The 18,637-nt window shown below is 53.8% G+C and overlaps 6 protein-coding genes across 6 annotated transcripts; 3 read left to right on the top strand and 3 right to left on the bottom strand.

Moving 5' to 3' along the window:
• Positions 1-438: 438 nt before the first annotated feature.
• Positions 439-924, top strand: VC83_06602 (uncharacterized protein; the record flags this gene model as incomplete). The annotated part of the gene is made up of 2 exons (XM_024470197.1): positions 439-473; positions 579-924. 2 exons carry the CDS (start codon positions 439-441, stop codon positions 922-924), a joined length of 381 nt encoding a protein of 126 aa, XP_024323697.1.
• Positions 925-1,041: 117 nt separating this feature from the next.
• Positions 1,042-2,668, bottom strand: ATG6 (autophagy protein). Its single transcript, XM_024470196.1, has 2 exons — positions 2,493-2,668; positions 1,042-2,434 (listed from the first exon to the last, which is right to left on the bottom strand). Exons 1-2 carry the CDS (start codon positions 2,575-2,577, stop codon positions 1,188-1,190), a joined length of 1,332 nt encoding a protein of 443 aa, XP_024323522.1. The 5' UTR covers positions 2,578-2,668; the 3' UTR covers positions 1,042-1,187.
• A 534-nt stretch (positions 2,669-3,202) lies between these two features.
• VC83_06600 (uncharacterized protein) lies at positions 3,203-4,521 on the top strand. The gene is made up of 2 exons (XM_024470195.1): positions 3,203-3,748; positions 3,808-4,521. Exons 1-2 carry the CDS (start codon positions 3,685-3,687, stop codon positions 4,503-4,505), a joined length of 762 nt encoding a protein of 253 aa, XP_024323523.1. The 5' UTR covers positions 3,203-3,684; the 3' UTR covers positions 4,506-4,521.
• VC83_06599 (uncharacterized protein) lies at positions 4,522-9,639 on the bottom strand. Its single transcript, XM_024470194.1, has 3 exons — positions 6,990-9,639; positions 6,483-6,940; positions 4,522-6,426 (listed from the first exon to the last, which is right to left on the bottom strand). Exons 1-3 carry the CDS (start codon positions 8,628-8,630, stop codon positions 4,761-4,763), a joined length of 3,765 nt encoding a protein of 1,254 aa, XP_024323645.1. The 5' UTR covers positions 8,631-9,639; the 3' UTR covers positions 4,522-4,760.
• A 52-nt stretch (positions 9,640-9,691) lies between these two features.
• VC83_06598 (uncharacterized protein) lies at positions 9,692-10,507 on the top strand. Its single transcript, XM_024470193.1, has 2 exons — positions 9,692-10,011; positions 10,078-10,507. Exons 1-2 carry the CDS (start codon positions 9,901-9,903, stop codon positions 10,339-10,341), a joined length of 375 nt encoding a protein of 124 aa, XP_024323646.1. The 5' UTR covers positions 9,692-9,900; the 3' UTR covers positions 10,342-10,507.
• Positions 10,508-16,555: 6,048 nt separating this feature from the next.
• VC83_06597 (uncharacterized protein) lies at positions 16,556-17,430 on the bottom strand (the record flags this gene model as incomplete). Its single annotated transcript, XM_024470192.1, has 2 exons — positions 16,556-16,795; positions 16,882-17,430. The coding sequence occupies 2 exons, from the start codon at positions 17,428-17,430 to the stop codon at positions 16,556-16,558; spliced, it is 789 nt and encodes a 262-aa protein (XP_024323643.1).
• Between the last annotated feature and the right edge of the window lie 1,207 nt (positions 17,431-18,637).

Below are 18,637 nucleotides of genomic sequence, written 5' to 3'. Positions count from 1 at the left end.
CAACAACGACAGGCAGCTGATCTTAACACGCACGCCACCAGTCCAGCCAACATTCTCCGACCCAGCCAGGCCCAGTAAACCCAAACGCAAACACCTCACTGGCGCCACGCACGACCCGATCCCAAGCCGAAAGAAAGAGTGACAGCGCAGCATCGCCCAGACAAAAAAAAAGCGCCTCTTAACGCATTGTGTACCCTGTATTTGGGCGTCATTGTCACGAGACAAGAAAAGAAGGCTGGGAAGGGGCAGGGAAAAGACGGGGGAAAGACGGGGAAAAGACGGGGAGAAGACGGGGAAAAGAAAATACAAGAACATCACGGGAAAGAAGTAGGGAAAGGATAAGGGGTATTTTTTGTGGAGTCACAGACGAGACTTGTGTTACTATCAAACCACCACCCACGCACGATACACACGATACACCCTCCAAACTCCACCAAAATGCCCACCATCCTCCCACCCTCGGGCAACCCACTGTACGTCCCCTATTTCCCCTCCCCTCCTCCCCCCTTCACACCTCCCTCACCCCCTCTTTCAACCAACTAACCCCTCCCCCAGCGTCTTCCTCGACATAACAATAGGCGGGCAACCCCTAACCCGCCTCCCCCTCGAACTCTACCCCACCCCCTCCTCCCCCCCCTTCCACTTGCAATGCGTCTCCGCCCCCCCGGCTACAAAAACAGCCGAATCACGCGTATCATCCCCGCTGTCGGGATCTACGGCGGTTCTGACGCCGCGGCGCCTGCTCACGCCCCCCAACAATTTGCCGGGGCGGGAAGTGGGAGGGTGTTGGAGGAGGGGGAACTTGCGTGGGCGAATCCGGGGGGGAGGGGGGCCGAGGGAGGGAATGCGTATGTGATTTCGCTTGGAGGGGCGAGGGGGGAGGCGATTGGGAGGGTGTTTGGGGAGGGGGGATGGAGGGGTTGAGGATGTTGGGGAGGACGGGGACGGGGAGACGGGGGGAGGGGGTGCCGGATTTGGACGTTGGGGTTGGGATGTGTGGGGAGCTTTAGGGGGTGCGTCTGGGGAAGTTGTACAGGGAAAGAAAGGGATGGCCCGGGAACCAAGTGTGAATAATAAATAAATGGTTTCTATCGTTGATCGTTGACTCCTGATTATGCGTGATAGACGATACAGGATAAGCCCCCCAACGCCAACCCTGAATCATAACTACTCCCCCAACAGCCTTCCTACCTCCTCCCCAACCCAGCATTACTAACATGCGCCAACAAAAACTTACAACAAGTAAGCACGTACTTGCACGCACTACTCCACCCATCATCCTGCGCAACCCCCAACCTAATACACTCCCCCCCAATCTTATCCCCCTCAATCTTATACGGCATTGCCCTCCCCGGCACCCCCTCCCCCACCTGCTTCAGACACGCCAAAAACGCCACCATCGCCGCATCAAACCGTCGATGCAAAAACGTTAACCCCAGCGGCAAATCACCACTCGTATACAGCTCCAGCACCACCTTCCTCCCACCTCTCATCGCCACAATCCGCGATGTCGACCCGAGAGGCTGCATCTCATACCCCTGGACCTTGACATCCAGCGCCTTCGCCACCGTCGCAAGAAGGAGCAGGGTATGTCCCCACGCCGCGTTGATCTCCGGCCAATCCACCGGGTGTGCCGCGAGGCGACCAAGTCTTAACCCCGCGATCGTTCCGAACGTCCCGTCGTGCGAGATGGGGAAGGAGTCGTTATGAACGTTTGTGCGCTGCAGAAGATTAAGGAGGCGCGCGTCGTGGGTCGCGGCCGCGGAGAGCGAGGCGTGCATTCCCTGTGCCGCGGCGAGGTTGGTAGAGAATGTATTATGCGAGTGCCAGAACCCCGCCTCTGCGGCGTCTAGACTCGCGGCGGAGGCGGAGAGCGAGGCGAGTTCGGTTGCTAGGACACTTTGTGTGCGCTCCAGCGAGAGGAGGGAGGAGGTAGCTGCTTCTTCGGCGTCGCGGGCGGAGGAGAGGGATGTTTGGGCTGCGGCGAGAGAGGAGGGCGTGGGTGCTGTTTGGTGGAGGTGCGTGAGGAATGCGGTGTAGGCGTCGCGCTCGCGGAGGGAGGCGGAGAGGCGCGCGGAGAGGGAGCTAAGGAGGAGGGAGGTGCATTCGGTGCAGATGGGGTGGTCGATGTCTGAGCGGGCGGAGAGGAGGGCGAAGAGCCGGTTTGCGCGCTCGGTTTCGTGGGAGGTGCTTGTGGGGGGCGTGGTTGGAGAGGTGGGTGAGGAGGAGCGTTTGGTGGATGGAAGGGAGAGAGCGGGGGGCGCGGCTTCGGAGGAGGAGAGGAGAACGAAGGACATTCCCGGGTTGGTAGGAGTGGTGCGTTTGTATGACGCGGGGGCGTCGGAGCGGGAGGCGGCGTCGTAGAGGGCTTTGCGCTCGGGGGGGTAGGCGGGTCTAGATGGTGGGGGGGCTTTGGGGGTTTCATGGGTTGAGTCTGGGGGGGTTAGTGGTGTTTGTAGAGGTGGGGGATGGGGGATGGGGGAGGGACGCACCGACGAGGAGATTGAAGGCGGCGGGGTTGAGGCTCTCCAGCGAGCTGTCGAGCTTCAGTGGGGCCCGGCATTTTTGACAATTCATCGTGAGATGGAGATGGTTGAGTTTGTTGGCAGCTTCATAATACCTTAGTTACAAGGTAGAAGGTGGAGGTGGTTGAAGGTGAGGACGGATGTCGTAACCTTGAGGAATTTATTGGATAAGTGTCTGAGAGGTCTTGGCGCGTCACTGCCGGAGCCTTATCCTTCCCCACCCAATTACAGACACCTAGTCGTTGGTGTTCGCACCAAGAGATTTACACCCAAAATATGTACGTTTCCCACTCTCAACTATGCATATTGCTCTCTGATTCTGGATATACAAATGGCGAACTAGCATGCTTTATTTAGAGCATTCCATTAAACATTCTGGTGCTAGGCCTAATAAACCATTAAAAGTCCTTCTTATGGATAGCCATATCAGTCATACGATACCAGAGTTTGTCATACGAGCAACAGCGATGAATATTTTTTAAATGCTTGAATAGCAAGAGCAATTTTATCCTTAGGATTAGAGTATTAGGCTTGTGTTGGTTATGGCATGCTGTCTGTAGTCAAGTTGACGCGTTACTGTATGTCATGGTACCTGCCGCGTGTTTAAGCGCCGAAGCTTTTCTAGTACACGCGCTTCTTTACGACAGCGAACCGGCCCAACGCTAACAGGGTTGTCCTCTACAGTATTTTTGACAGCACAGCCGGAAGGACACTATGTGTCACTGTCACGTCCAAATCCCACAAATGAGCCAATAGAAATGCAGAGCTAACAGCAAAATCCAGATCCTCCCAAGGAGATCCTCCAGCTAAGGGAACAATTTCAATCCCCCGGTACCTCCCCAAGCCGAAAGGCTGGGCGGTTTCGCTGTGCTCCCCTATTTCTACTACACGGGACCCTTCGAGGTTGATAACTATGTTCTTCATGGACGACTGTGGCCGTCGCCAAAGAGCAATCAGTCAATATGCTGTGCAATAGAGCGCTCCTGCTCTCGGTGATCCTCACCTACCCCCCATTGGCCATTCACAGACATGTGTCTGGAAGGATGGCACAACGGCGACAGGTTATGTCCCATGCATATCAGGAGCAACATCAGGCACATGTTGCCACTCCGGTGAAGCCTGCCTCGCATCTGGATTGTGCTATGGCGCGCCTGGATTGATGTACCGCGGCGCCTGCGTCGACAGCTGGGACACACCGGACTGCCTGACATTTTGCAAAGAATGTAAGCAGGCGCATCTTGCGAACTTCCCTGGAACAACGCTGACCGGCGCGCCTCGATAGTCCTGCCCTACTGGGCCAACATCTACCCGTGCAACGATGGGGTTGGAGCCGACAACCCCAAAATGTTCTGGTGCGGCAGCCCTACGCTGAAAACGTGTAGCGCAGACTTCAAAGCCAGCCCCGGTGTGGCCGTGAAAATCTTACCCAAATCCTCGACAACTACGGAGTCATCTTCGCAGACCACGTCGCCTACGTCATCCTTGCCAACCTCGACCCCCTCGGCAACTGACACAGGATCAACGAACCCTACATCATCCAACCCAGGAGCGACGACCCCCACCGACGTGGTCTGCTCAGACAAGACCATCTCAGATAAGACCCAGTGCTCGGGTGCCACGAAAGCCGAGAAAATCCACTACGCCAACTCCGTCAAAGCAGTGGGAGCCGGCGTGGGAGTCCCACTCGGCGTCCTCGCCCTGGCGTTTTTAGGGCTTTTCGTAAACGAGCGACGCCTGCGCAAGAAACTGATGAAGCCCACTGACGTCGGCGGCGCTGGCGTTGCATATGGGCCGGTTAATAATACATACCAAGGTCCGGATTATGGCCAGGGACAAGGCCAGGTACAAAGCCAAGAACAGATGCAGTATATATACAAGGCCGAGAATGAGATGTCCGCGAACCCGGATCCGCCGCATGGGATGACAGGGGGTCATCACCGTCCTGTTCATGAGCTTGGGGGACATAATTACCCATTGTAGTTTTATGTTGATATGTAGCGTATCAATTATTGTTAATTATTTGAATGGCCATTTACAATCCTCTGATGATCTCATGCCGCCCAAAATCTGAATTTGGAGCGTTAGAATAATTATTTTTACTATTTTTTTGAGTAAAACCCTGAAGACAACCGCTCTAGAGCGTGATTGTGGACATAAGCTAGCAACCTCCCTATCCTATGCGGCAGGGGGGTACTACGACAAAATTCCCACCTGCTCCTAGCCAGAACCTGCTGCTCACATACCAACCTCCCCCTCCCCACCAACAGAGCACCGAAAGCAAAACCCCCTCCCACATTTATACCCGCTCTCTCCGCACCTCCTCCACGCACCACCGGGCGTCTGGATCATCTTCCCATCCTCACTTTTCATTTCATTACCATGTTTTATTCCACCTCGCCGGGACGGTGTCCCCGTTACGGACGCACCCGCGCCATCACCCTTTGGAGTCGAAAGATATGACATCCCACCCCCAACGGCCCTACTGCGCCGGGACAGAGGTTGGATAACATCCTGACCCCCATCTTCATCTTCGTTCTCCTCGTCGTCATGTCGCAAAGGCGACCGCACAGCCAGCATTGAAAGCGGCGTCATAGACGCGCGCGAGCGCACCGATCCCTTCCCCGACCGAGACACAAAGCGGGGTCTACTCGTCGATCTCTCCAGCGGATTCCGTCGAGGCGTCGGTGTAGCTGATAATCTTAGTAGAGACGCCTGACTGCGTCGCAGCGTTGATTCACGCACTGTTCTGCGTTTCGGAGTAGCTTTGGAGGCGGAGGAGGTAGGGAGGGTGTTTGGTGGGGTGTGGGTGCGAGCTGGAGAAGTCAGAGGTGAGGAGCTGTCGGGTTGTGTGATTATGACGCGAAGGCCGCTGCCGGATGTAGCTGGGTGTGGCGCTGTGGGAAGGCGTGGTGGGCTGCGTGGGAGAGAGTAGATATCACCTAACCCGCCACCAACAGTCTCTGGCTCGTCCTTAATTTCCACAGAAGTCGTGACAGCATCGCGCTGTTTGGCAGGTGACGTCTTTGCGGGGGTGTCTTGAGATGGGACATCCGGCTCTTGTGCTGGTGGTGTTATCAAAGGTGCCGAGTCACTCAGAGGTTGAGGTTTGGGGGACTCGGTTGTCGCAGAAGAGGTTTGGGGATCCGACGTGCCAGTCTGTGGCGCTACCGGCGCAGCTTCGTCCTCTTCGTCAGAGAACATATAGGAGGGATCAAGAGCATCCCTGCTCAACGCCTCCATTGGCGCTGTAACCTTATCCTGCTTCGCCTGGCTCGTACTTGGTGACATCAGATCCTGAGAGGACTGAGAATTTGGGATTACCCTCGAGCGGAGGCTTCGACCGGCGTAGATGATTTCCGGGCTGTGGTTGTGTTCGCTTCTATTCTTGGGAAGCTCAACCATTTGGTCTTCCCCCTCCATCGCTGTTGCTGAGTTTGGCGAGATATAATCCGATGCCCCCTGGAGAAGTTTCGAGAAGTCATAGGAATCTCCTCGCTCAAAAATGGGACCGGGATCATTATAACTTTGGTCGTCATCTCCTCGCTCAAAAAGAGGACCACTGTCATCATTGCCTTGGTCGTCGCCTATCTCAGCCAGGCTTTGTTCAGTCTCATCGTGATCAAGCGCTGGCAGTTGACCCGTCTTCTCTAGACGCTTCATTCGCCTCGCTCTCCGCTCTATGTTCTGCGGCTCGACCTGATCCATCTCGTCGGGATCTGGCGTTGGTAATATAACCCCTTTCATTGCCATCTTCCTCAATTGGTTGTTTTTCTTTCGCTCTTTTCTTCGAAACTTGTTAAATGCTTCGAAGTACGTCATCCCCGCATACTCTGGTTGCTCCCACCAATGCCCAGTCTTTTTGAAACCCCACTCCCTGAAGTGTTTCCTATATTGCGAATGGCTAAGCAAGGTTAGCGTGGGGCCTTCGAGGGGTTCCATGAGCTGGATGCTACTTACTTCTCTGTGAACTCATGTTGGAGTTCCATAATCCTCATCACTTTGGTTAGGGAGCGTCCCTCTACTATGTAGAGCTTATGGAGAAGTTCTTTGAATGGCTCAAAGCGTGCTGTTGCACCACGAGGGGGCTTTCCAGCGGCTTCTTTCGGTGTACCCTCGACAGGACTCCCCTCCGCCGGAGGTATAGGCTGTATCTCCGGAGGATCGGATACTTTCTGGAACGCCGCCATAGTTTTAGCAAAGGTATGCTCAACAAAAGGCGGACCTTCAGTAGTTTGATTCAATCTGGGCGAGCGCACGGTTGCGTCACTGTCTGTTGGAGGGCCTGGTTCCACGCTCGAATCTTTAGGGGCGTCTTGGCTAGCCATCCCTAGTTCAAGAAATAGATGCTGGCCCCCATTTCGGTCATAGAACTTGCGATAACGCTGCCTGTAAGCCGTGCCACTATGCCTGGGGTTCTGAAAACACGATTAGATATTTGACCTCAAATTCAGGAACGAAACCTACCTTTTGGCTCAGCAACTCCCAATGTGGTTCGCCCCAGAAACCAAACTCTGTCTCGTGGTAGACATACTTGCACCATTCCAGTATCTGTTTGTCTTCTGCGTCCGTGTATTTGTTCCTCGGGACACACATTATACTTTTTCCGGGCCTTTGGTTCTTGCGTCTTGCTAGCTTGGGACTGTAAGAAATTCCGGCTGCAGAATCTCCGGGGCTACCATCATTACCTGGCTCATTGTCGCCGAAAGGGTCATCATCGGCATTCTGGCCTGCACTATCAGACGCCAAATCCTGCAGTGGTGGGTTCTGTGGCGCATCAACCTGGCCACTCTTGGGCGGGAGAGCTGCTTGCGCAGACACACTCGATCTCGTAATCTTCTCCCTCGGAATAACCGTTCGATCTCGCAGAACCGTCTCGCTTTCCCCAGAGGGTCCTTTATCCATCATCTGAGCCTTGCGCCATCTGCGCCGTCGCTTCTTCTGGGGAGCCCACAACGAGTCTCCATTTGGCGAGCGTGAGCGTTCGATATCAGGTTGGAGAATCATGGACTTGAGAATTGGCCTTTTTCCTGCCGTTGCTGCTGGCAGGGCTGGGGTACGCCATTTCGGATCGATGCTTCCTTCATCGACTGATTTTTGCCTCGATACGTATTCGACGATTCGCGGGCCAAGCTCCTGGCCGAACTGCCCGAGGATGTCTGGTTCCGATGTGTCGACAGCTCCAGTGCTCCATAGTCGTTGTCTTGGAACGGATTTCGGCGCGTGAAACCTAGACTGTGGTTTCTGTTGATATTGTTTGTAAATGGGTGGCCTGGGAGGCGGCGCCATAGATTTTGCAGGGATAACACCACTGCTTTGATAGAGTATATCATCGTCGTCGCTCTCGTCTTCATCAATGGGATTTAGCTTGCTCGTATCCCCATCATACTCGTTCTCGTCCTCATCTCGTCCAAACTCGGGTTCTTGGGTGAAAGCTCGCAGCATTTGTCTTCCGCGGGCATGATAGTCCGTGTCCGTATCTTCATGCGCATCATCCGTAGCGTCGGACCCCTCCACATCCTCCTGCGGGAGCCGTGCGTGTTTAGGCTCCTCAGTGAATGCTCTCAGCATTCCCCTGCCCCTAGCTTCCCCAGCATCAGTCTCGGCATGCATTTCCGCGACATGCCCGTTATCGACTATGATCCCGCCCGTTCGCAAATCGATTTCGTCTCCGACTCCAGTAAAATCCTTACCGTACTTCTCAAAGATAGCCTCGAATGTCGACTTCAGATTGTTGTCGAGCTCCTGCCTCGTCGCTTGTAGGTCGGCTTCTGGAGCATCCTCTCCGTAGAATTCCTCTCCGGACTCTTCGTCGTCGTCAAACTCAGCATCTTCGGGGTTGGCAGGGCCTTCTCGCGCGTTAACTGGCCCGTAGAACTTGGTGGAGTCATTATTGCGGTTGTAAATCGCGCTGTTGATCGGATTGGGAGGTTGTCGGAAGGTGGGGGGGTCGTAGGATCTGCTGTGGCCATCATAACCCGGGCTGTGTCGCTGCTGTCCTTGCGTCGCCGATATCCTCTGTCTCTTGAAGGAAGGCTCCATGATGTTGGGCCATTGAATATAGATAGTTCTGTGTCGGAGTGGCGTATCGTGTCTGTTCGCCCGCATACGTTGGCGCTTTGTTCGGTTGGGAGACCCGATTTTGTAATTGTCCAAGCTCCCACGCGTAAAGTGCAACGCGCATAACGCATAATCGTCGTAACCAACTTTTCGCTTCGCTCAAGGTTGGAGGAAGCGATCCGCGCGCACGAGAAATGGAGGGGAAGCGAAGTGCGCGCACGAGAAAAATTGTAGTCCTAAGTACCTCCCTATAGTAAATTGTATGTAAAGGTACAAAATTTCACCATTTTAAAAAATTATCATTTCCTCATTCCCATGATCACTCCCATTCCCGCTCCCATTCCCACTCCCATTCTCATATTCGCCCTCACTTTCGAGGGTTTCTGGATCAGGAATTGGGACCTCTAATTCCGGAGGAATTGGGAGGCCTAATCCCTGAAGAGTAGCCAGGCTCTTCTTCCGGAAACGCTCTTCTTTCCGGGCCTTAATTCCAGCCTGGTGGAGCTGCTTCTGGGCCTGGTTTCTAGCCTGGCGAGCCTCCCGGGCTTCTTTGGCTGCGAGCTTCTGGGCTAGAAGCTCGGCTTTCCGGGCCCGAAGCTCGTGGGCTTCGGCAGCTACGAGCTCACCTCCGTTCTGAAGCCGGGCCCGGCTTCGGCTCGCCCGCTTCTTCGACTCCTCCACCTGCCGCCGAGCCACCCGTAGGTCAAGTTCTTGGAGCCGGCCTACCGCCATAACCTCTTCAGCCCCAGTAAGCCAGTTCGTATAGCTCGTACGTGAGGGGCTACTAAAGGCCTCCGGAACCCGGTCTTTCCAGTGCTGTAGCCCCTATAAACGGGGGGAAGCTTACCTACACTGGGAGACGTTGCTCGCGCCCGGGCAGGGGGGGGGGGGAGTCTGTTTAGGTATCCCGGGTGAGAGTAGGGGAATTGTGGAATTCTCACTCCATGCCCGAAGCATCAGGCGGCGGAGTTCTCACTCCGCACCATGAGAAATAGACTCGGGGGCAAACTCCGGTCAAGCCTACGGACTTGCTTACCCGCGACTCAGAGGAGAGTTCTACAGTATATAGAGTAGCTAGAGTAGCTAGATTAAATGAATATGCATTTTACTACTGATCAATTGGGCCCTACTCGTGATACCGGAATTATCATTTACTATTCTACCGAACCTACCAAGTGCAGATTCAACAGGTTATGAGCCCGGACGCAGAGCGTTCTTATAACCAAGAATAGGATATCAAACATCGAGTGTCTAGAACGTCCAATCAGTCTCTCGAAAAGGCCTATACCCGTCACCACCAGCAGCATCACTGGCCAGAATGACGACGGAAAGACTCATCGCCACGTTGAAGAGTCAAGAGAAGCTGAAGGGCAGTGCCAATTACCTCTCATGGAAGAGACGAATTGAACAGACACTAGCCCAGGCAAGTGTACTGGAATACGCTCTTGGCCTCGGCAAAGGGGTGAAGCCGGAGCCGGCTGACGAATATGAGAAGTTGGGTATCGGAAAGAAGGAATCAGCCTATATCATCTGGTTTACCGGTAACGCCCACGCTTACTCGATAATCGAAGCCACATGCGGATCAGAAACAGTCGAAACGATTCGACTGACTGTCAGCGCCGCCGAAGCTTGGAAGCTCCTCCATAACCGGTATGAAGGAAAGGGCAACTTCGTGCTCACCAAAGGTTTCGACGACTGGCACTCACTATCACTTGATCCAGAAGATATAGCCGCCTTTAACAACTCTTCAACCCCCTGAAAAGTGGAGGGTTTAGGGGTAATAGGCCGTATTGGTAAGGTAGGCGTAGGCTCTTCTGTAGGCTGGGTAGTAGGCTGCGAGTATGTACGTAGCTTCGTGAGGGCTGTATTACAGCTTATTGGCCAGATTCCAGCTTTCCGGAAAGCTGAGAGTATTGTAGACTCCTTAAAAGTCTGTTCCCGGATTTTGGTGAGATCTCTCATAAATGAGGGTAGGTCGTATGTAACGTCCATATTCTGTATGGCATAGAGCACAGCCTCTCGGTGCCAGTGCTTATATGGCTGGAATATTCCCACATCTAATGGCTGTAAAACGTGTGTAAGGTGTGAGGGAAAGGCGAAAACGATGATGTTATATTTGTGTAAGGACACAGGGAATACGGCTCTCCGTAGGTGCATATGGGAGTGCGAGTCGGAGGTGATGCTGTATTCTATCCTATAGGTCTACTACGAAGGATACAAAAAAGATGAAGGTGTCACCCTGTATGGCTGTTCCCTTAAAATACCCGAAACCGCTCCGACTCAGCTAGCTCCCTGTTTGCCTAAGGCTTCCTTACGTTATGTGCCTAAGGCTGTCAGTCGCGACTGACCCGTAACGGCCCCGAGTCTCGATGGCGCCACGTGACGGCCGTAACTACCCCGAGTAAGGAGGCATCCTTACACTACCCCCCGCCTTGAGAAGGTGCTTTGTCCTCAAAGCACGCAAGCCGAGTAGCTGCCGCGACGAGCCCTTGTTTGGGTTGGTGGGTGAGGTGCGGGCGCCAAGACTAGAATGCCCTTTGTTTGTCCAGAAGGCTGATGGTGGGCGGCCGTATAGGCACTGGAAGTGGTCTGAATCCGTTTGCGCAAAGTCGCGTCTTTGTTGTGTGCGCGGCGATTAGTGTTGCGAGGGTCCGTATTGGTATCGAATAGGGTCCGCGCGGTATGTGTCGAGGGGGAAATTTCGCGCTAACCCGATTCGGATGGCTTTGTTATAAGCCAGAATATGAATTCGAGCTTCGCCCAGAACTTGTTGTTTTCTTCACAACAACGACGCTGAGCCCCCCTCCCGAGACTGGTAAGTGGCCCTTCCGATGGTACAGCTGGATGCTAACAGGTTGTTTTTAGATACAAAAACACAACGAACGATTTGGTAGGTGACGGAACCGCGCTGGCGCGGTGGTGATAACTTGGGTTGGGCTGACGGGAAATCGCAGATTTCCAATTTGAAGATGCCGGTTCCCCCTCCTCCCGGCGCCCTCACTGTGGCTTTCCGCCAGCAGTGTATGCACTGCGTGCGCGCCAAAGGGCGCAAGAAGGACGGAGATCCCGCCGTCTCGTGTGTGTGGAGCTTGGAAAGCTCCAAGTGTGAGCGCTGCGTGGCCCAACACGCAACGTGTGTTCCGGTGGGTTCTCGTTTGGTTTTCGGTTTTGTGGTTTGTCTGTCTGCCCGTCGCTGACCTCTGGAGATAGATCTCCTGGTTTGCTGGCCCGGAGTACCAGAAGCTCCTGGCTACCGAGGCAGCAACCCCTCCCGTCCCCGCTGCCATCAAGGCCGCTGCGGCGGAGATTGGGCGTGTGGTCACATTGGCCACCGCCAATATGCCGAAGTTCCGCTCCCCGGCCGAGCTTTCGGCCTATATGGAGAGTTGCGCCCTCCGCGCCGCCGTCGAGGACGGTCTGGAGGTAAGTTTTCCGTTTCCCTTGTGTGTTTTTGGTTCTCGCGCTGACGACCGTAGCGGGTCCGCCAGGCCGTGGCCGTCGTGGGCCAGAAATCGGCCCTGATCCTGGTGAACCAGGAGAAGGAGATCGCTGCCCTTGATGGGGTGGCTTCTGCGGTGGATGCGGTGGGGGAGTTGGTGGAGAGGATCCCCGACGTCCTCGCCGTGGCGGCGAAGGTGGGCGGTGGTGGGGGGAAGAAGAGGAAGAGGGGGGCGGAGGTGGAGGAGGAGGGGGTGACCGTCGACCTTGGGTGATAGGCCCTGTGTCGGAGGGAACTCGGGCGTGGTCTTTCGCGTGGGGTCACTTCGACCCTTCGTCTCTCATGGTGGTAGCCGCTTGTTGCGACGCCGGTGAGACGTTTGGGAAGGGTGGCTTCCGCAAGGGCTATGGCTCTGAGGGTGCCCTGGCTTAGAGGGTGTTTAGTTTAGTGTCGTAGGTAGCAACGACGCTGTTTTCCTCTGCTTTGCCGTGCCTCTCGTGATCGTAGCTTGGTTTGCCTGTCTCCCATTCCGTGATCCAGCCGGGTAGGTCCTGCGGCGGTCCTGGCAGGTTTGGGTACTCCGCGTGGAACTCCCGGATTTTGTAGGGGGAGTTCTTAAAGTTTGAGGCGGGGTACCATTCCGGGTCCGGATCGTATCCGACCCAGGATACCTGGTATTGAAGTTGTTTTCGCCGGATCCTTACGGCGAGGATCTTTTCGACCTCCCACTCCTCTAGGCCGTCTACGACTTCGCTGCTTGGCTCAGGCGCTGCTTGACCGGGCAGCGGGTTATTCGGAGCCTTGATGAGTACGTCTGGAGAGAAGACATCGTGTATTTGGGAACCCTTCGGTAGGTCTAGTCGGAAGGCGTGTCCGATTTGTTCCAGTACCGTATAGGGTCCGACCCATTGTTGCCCCAGCTTACGGCTAGGGCGGTGATTTTTCAGATTCTTGGTCGATAGGTAAACCTTGTCTCCTACGTCCCAGTCAATGGCTCGTCGGCGTCGATTCGCGTATTTAGACATATCCTCTTGTGCTTTGGCCATGTTCTCCTTTGCGTAAATCCATGCGGAGTGCATGCGGTTTGCTACTGCTTTGGCTTCCTTCTGGTTCATGACTTCCCTAGGGGTCGTGGCTTTCGGGGTTTCCCAGTCCCAACTGGTGCGCGGATCAGTTCCGTACTTGAGTCGGTAGGGGGTCATTCCGATCGAGGCATGGGGAAGGGTCATTTGCACCCGATCCATGATGGGAATGAGCTCGCTCCAGTTATCCTGGTAATGTGATACGAAGGGCCTCAGTCTCTGATCGATATACCTATTCATGATTTCCGTCTGCCCGTCGGTCTGCTTGTGATAGGCTGTCGACAGCTTAATCTTGACCCCTATGATTCGGCAGAACTCTCGCCAGAAAGCTGATATGAATTGGGGTCCGCGATCACTAATGATCGACTCTGGGGTGTGTCCGAATCGATATATCCATTCGATGAATAGCTGCGCCATTTGGCGGGCATCGGTGGTCTTATGACACGGTATGGACACGAACCCTTACCGAGTCGGTCCATGAACACAAGGATGCTGTCGAATCCGTGTTTATCCTTTGGGAATTCCTTAAAGTCCATCGTTAGGTGTTGCATGGGGTATTCGGGTACCGGTAGGGGGTGTAAGAAGCCTTGCTGCTTCGTCACGCTAGTGTGAGAAAGTCGGCACATCACGCAGTTGCGCACATATCGGAGGCAATCCGCTTCCATTCCGACCCAATGATACTTCGGGGCGAGTAACTGATAAGTTTTCCTGCCACTAGGGTGGGCTACTGATACTTGATCGTGTGCTTCCCGTATGAGTTTCGTACATAACTCGGTGTGCCGGTTTACGCACAGTCGACCTTTGTATAGCAAGAGTTGGTCCTTCATTATAAACCCGTTAGGTAGGGGGTCTTTCACGCGAGTGTCGGTAAACGACCTCCTATTATCCGCGCAGAGCGCTTCTATCAGGTCAAAGGGGACCTGGGTGTTCGGGGCGTCCATCGCATTGATCGAGGCCACGTACGTTTGTGCTAATTCGGCACTGATTCGGGAGTGTAGTCGGGCTGGGCCTAACAGCACCCTCGCACGGCTGTCGAGTTTGACCTTCTGTTGCGTAATCAGGTCTTGCTCTCTTCGGCTCAGTATATCTGCCTTCTGATTGTTCTTGCCAGCAGTATACGCAATAGAGAAATTGAAGTCGGAGAGTAGCTCCATCCACCGAACCTGCTTCGCCGTGAGAACCTTCGTCGACATGAAGTATTCCAGCGATCGGTGATCTGTATAGACGTCGATTCGGTGGCGTACCGATGCTAATTCTGGCCTCCATTTTGTGAACGCTTTGACGATGGCGAACAGTTCCTTGTCATGGATCTCCCAATTGATCTCATGCCCAGATAGGACGTGACTGTAGAAGCTTACAGGATACCATCGCTTGTCGGGGTGTTCCTGAGAAAGGACACCGGCTACGACTCCATCAGAAGAGTCTGTTTCCAGCTTCGTAGGCAATTCGGGGTTGAAGTGGTGGAGCGCCTGCACGGCTAAAAGCTGTCGGCGCATTTCTTCAAAAGCGTTCTCACATTCGTCAGTCCACAGGAACGGTTCTGAGGGGCTGGTGATAGTGGTGAGAGGCTTGGCTATTTTCCCGAAATTTCTGATAAATTGGCGGTAGAAGCCGCAGAATCCAAGGTAAGACTTCACGCCTGTGACAGTTGTTGCGGATCCAATTCCGGAGGGGTTCGATCTTCTCGGGATCCGCTTCGACACCGGTAGTAGTCAGGATATAGCCTAAATACTTTGTCCGGGTTACGTTGAACTCGCATTTCTTAATGTCGGTTTGTAGTCCTGCTTCTCGAAGCCGTTGGAGGACCTTATGTACGTGGTCCATGTGTTCCGCGGGGTCCTCGGAGTAGATTAGGATGTCGTCTAGGTAGGCAGTACAGAAGTCGTCCAAGTATTGCATAAGAACGTCATTCATATACCTCTGATAGGTTGCGGGGCCGTTCGTTAGGCCAAACGGCAGCACTTTGCATTTGTAGGATCCATACCGAGTCCGGAAGGTCGTGTACTCCTCGGAGTCGGGGTCCATTCGTATACGATGGAAGGCTTGCCTAATGTCTAGCTTCGTGAAGATTTTTGCTTTCGACACCCGTCCTAGTAGTTCGTCGATACGCGGGATAGGGTAGGGGTCGTTACGGGTAAGTCCGTTCAACTTCCGGTAGTTGATACAAAATCTCAGTTTGCCATCTGCCTTCTTCACGAACAGTATAGGGGAGGCAAACGGGCTATTGCTATTGACTATAAAGCCCTTCTCGAGGTTCTCTAATAGGTATTGCTTAGTCGCCTTAAGCTCTTCGGTGCTTTGTCGGTATAGTGGCGAAAAGGCATTTGGTAAAGGGGCTTCTAGTTGTATCTTGTGATCGTATATGCGATGCGGGGGAAGCTGATCAGATTCCGACTTCGAGAAGACATCGGAATAGTTGCGGTGCATATGCGGAAGCTTGTCCCAAATGAGGCGGAGCGTTTCCTCGTCCTCGGCCGCTTCCCTCTCTCGGATGATCTGGTCGATCTCATAGATGCTTGTCGTAAAGAACTCGGAGTCGCTTCGCATCATCTCATAGTGGAAAGCGTTTGCGCCAATCTCGCAAATTTGGACCGGCGTGAAGCTGCGTACCAGGGTCTGGCATCGGGAAAGAGAGAAGACTCCGCTCCTCCCATGATTCTTTCTCTCATATGCGGATGGTCCGTTTCTTGGAGGTTTCGCCTCCACTTGCCCTAAGGGTCCGTCTTTATAGGTTTCCACGGGCGAGGCTCGTGTCCTTGGGGTTTTGGGGTGCGGGTGGGTCGTTCCCTCGTCTCGCACCGGGCTCGGTGGGGTGATCATAATAGCGTCACGATGGGCCGTTATCACTTTCATTGGTATCGAGCGTCCGCCCTCACGTCGTCTGTCGTCATGGTCGATGGCATCGTCCCGCCGGTTCGCATCCGATTGATGGGCGGGGTGACGTATAGACAGTTCACGCGAGTGGTAGGGCAAGGTGATCTCTTTGCTCCAGCTAGGAGTAGGCGGGTACTCCTTTGGCCATACTAGCAGGCTCTTTGCAGAGTCGAGTAGGATTCGGAAGCGGCTAAAAAGCTTCTTCCCAATTATCACATCTTGCGCTCCGAGATCTAGGAGCACAAAGGGGCAGTTATATATTCGGCGTCCTTCGACTGTCAAGTGTAACCGAATATACTCCGATACGTAGCTTTGGATATTTCGCTGAAATCCACGTATGGGTACAGAGTAGGGCAGTTTCCGTATGGGGCTCTGAAGCGCTTTCGACAACCGTTGCGCGAAAAGCTTATTAATGACGAGGTAGCCATTTGCTCCTGTGTCTGCGAGTGACTTCGTTTGCACCCCGAGTCCATTCATACTCAGGGTTGTATCAACGAGAAATTGGGAGCCTCCCAAGAGCTCTCGTAAATCCAGTCCTTGCAGATCACATTTGCGTAGACCTAGGAAGGAGCCTTTCCCTAGGCCTCGTCGTTTTCCTCCAGGGACGCATCCGACTGGTGGGTGACTGCTTCCTCCCACTGCTCTTCGTCCTCAGGGGCTTCGCGGTCAATCTCCTTGATGGTGGGGTTGAGCGGGCATTTGTCTTGGAAATGGCCCGGCTTGCCGCACTTGAAACAGTTCCCGGACGTAGCCGGCACGGCGGTCCGCACGCGGCCTGTAATGTCCGGCTTGGGGGCCGTGGGCGTAAAAGGAGTCCTCTGGAAGGAGACCAGAGGGCTTCTTGTAGGCCTCGGCGGTTGGGTTCTTCCGGGCTCAGCGGGTGTGAACCTAGATGAGCTCAGACGAGCGGGTCCTCAGGGGCTTCGCGGTCTTTCTTTGCCACGCCAGTCGTAGTCCCCCATATCAACGCTCTTCTCGAGACGTCGGTAGGGTAGTGATCCTCATTGACTACGAGGCGGTCCCGAATGGACGCGCTCCATTGCATAAAGGTATGTTCTATCCCATCGCTGAGCGGCGTAATCTTCTCAGAGATGGTGGATTTCTTGTAGCGATTTGGAGGGTCTTCGGAATACATCCTCGGAATCGATGGAGAACGAGTGTTTCGAAGAGGCGGCAACTGAACTGTCTCGGGGGTGTTTCGCATAGGGGAAGTTCGTCGCTCCTCAACTTCGACGGTGTCCACCTGTGGCGTGGACGGTATTCTGGTCTGGGTTGCCACTAGGTTGGCTATCATTTCCTTGATCTCTTGCATCTGGATCTCGAGGTTTGCCATTCGATCCGGTATGTCATCGGTGGGTGCAGCGGTCGTAGCTGCAGCGGTGGTTTGTCTCGTTGACATTCGTGACGGTTGACCATCATTGTCTTGGGGGATGTTTGAGGTCATTTTCCTCATATTGGTTCGGGAGTGTATCGGTGTCGATACGAAAGAGTTTGACTTCCGGTAGCTCGTAGCTATCAACACTCTTGTTCACAATTGCCTCTGTGCTTGAGGGGGTTCTTAAGGATCTCGTATCCTATTCGGCGCCAACGCGTCGGCGACTTTACCAGCTTGCTCTGCAGGATCAAACCCTGATCCACTGGTTGTCCGTGAGTTCTCTGGGGTCACGGCTATTTGAAGTCGTCAGGTCTCTACTTCGAAATGTCACTGAGTCGCGGTCGGTGGTGTTTCGACAGTTCTCCTGAGTCGTTCCGTTGTGGGATATTATTTAAGTACGGCCGTCCCCGGCAGGCGTGATCTTTTTTGTATAATGTAAGGACACAGGGAATACGGCTCTCCGTAGGTGCATATGGGAGTGCGAGTCGGAGGTGATGCTGTATTCTATCCTATAGGTCTACTACGAAGGATACAAAAAAGATGAAGGTGTCACCCTGTATGGCTGTTCCCTTAAAATACCCGAAACCGCTCCGACTCAGCTAGCTCCCTGTTTGCCTAAGGCTTCCTTACGTTATGTGCCTAAGGCTGTCAGTCGCGACTGACCCGTAACGGCCCCGAGTCTCGATGGCGCCACGTGACGGCCGTAACTACCCCGAGTAAGGAGGCATCCTTACAATTTGTCTGCTGTAATGATGAAATCATCGCTCGTATGGCTTATATGAGAATCAAGGAGTAGAACCCTAGGATTCCCATTTGCATATGGAGCTGTATGCACTGCAAAGTGCTCTAGCCACCATAAGGCAAGCTGGCTATTCGAATAGCCAGTATCGGAGAGTAATATCAGTTCTTTGCCTTTAAGATTTTCTGGGTACCAAGAATCCATATGGATTTTACCTGGTACAATAAGTACAGGTGGAATTACTCTTCCTGTTGCAGATACTGTCTCCATAACTGTAATAGACGTACGATTCTCAGGGCTTGGAGTATAGAGTTCTTTTACTGCCTGTGGTACCATAACTAAATCCCGTTTCATCCATATTCCAAATTGACTCCGGTAATATATTGCGATCCCATATAAATTGGAAGTATTTTTCAAACCATTCAATAATCTTAGATTCATCTTGGGCTTTCGCACGCTGCTGTGCAATAGGCTTTGTAGTGATAAAATGGAATTCTGGAAGCTGATTCTGAATATATTTAGTAAGCCAGCTCTGTGACGGTGGAG

The sequence above is a fragment of the Pseudogymnoascus destructans genome (genome assembly GCF_001641265.1).
Source record: "Pseudogymnoascus destructans isolate 20631-21 unplaced genomic scaffold scaffold_12, whole genome shotgun sequence".
In the NCBI taxonomy this organism is placed as follows: domain Eukaryota; kingdom Fungi; phylum Ascomycota; class Leotiomycetes; order Thelebolales; family Thelebolaceae; genus Pseudogymnoascus; species Pseudogymnoascus destructans.
The sequence above is the reverse complement of the archived record's forward strand: the minus strand, read 5'-3'. Positions and strand labels throughout refer to the sequence as shown.

What these genes read in the sequence shown, in the direction of transcription:
- ATG6 (XM_024470196.1), bottom strand. Translation starts at nt 2,577, where the DNA reads ATGAATTGTCAAAAATGCCGGGCCCCACTGAAGCTCGACAGCTCGCTG. An exon ending in CGCCTTCAATCTCCTCGTCG is followed by an intron (nt 2,435 to 2,492) that starts GTGCGTCCCTCC and finishes TAACCCCCCCAG; the next exon opens with ACTCAACCCATGAAACCCCC.
- VC83_06600 (XM_024470195.1), top strand. Translation starts at nt 3,685, where the DNA reads ATGTACCGCGGCGCCTGCGTCGACAGCTGGGACACACCGGACTGCCTG. An exon ending in CCTGACATTTTGCAAAGAAT is followed by an intron (nt 3,749 to 3,807) that starts GTAAGCAGGCGC and finishes GCGCCTCGATAG; the next exon opens with TCCTGCCCTACTGGGCCAAC.
- VC83_06599 (XM_024470194.1), bottom strand. Translation starts at nt 8,630, where the DNA reads ATGCGGGCGAACAGACACGATACGCCACTCCGACACAGAACTATCTAT. An exon ending in GGGAGTTGCTGAGCCAAAAG is followed by an intron (nt 6,941 to 6,989) that starts GTAGGTTTCGTT and finishes TCGTGTTTTCAG; the next exon opens with AACCCCAGGCATAGTGGCAC. An exon ending in CAACATGAGTTCACAGAGAA is followed by an intron (nt 6,427 to 6,482) that starts GTAAGTAGCATC and finishes AACCTTGCTTAG; the next exon opens with CCATTCGCAATATAGGAAAC.
- VC83_06598 (XM_024470193.1), top strand. Translation starts at nt 9,901, where the DNA reads ATGACGACGGAAAGACTCATCGCCACGTTGAAGAGTCAAGAGAAGCTG. An exon ending in AGACACTAGCCCAGGCAAGT is followed by an intron (nt 10,012 to 10,077) that starts GTACTGGAATAC and finishes GAATATGAGAAG; the next exon opens with TTGGGTATCGGAAAGAAGGA.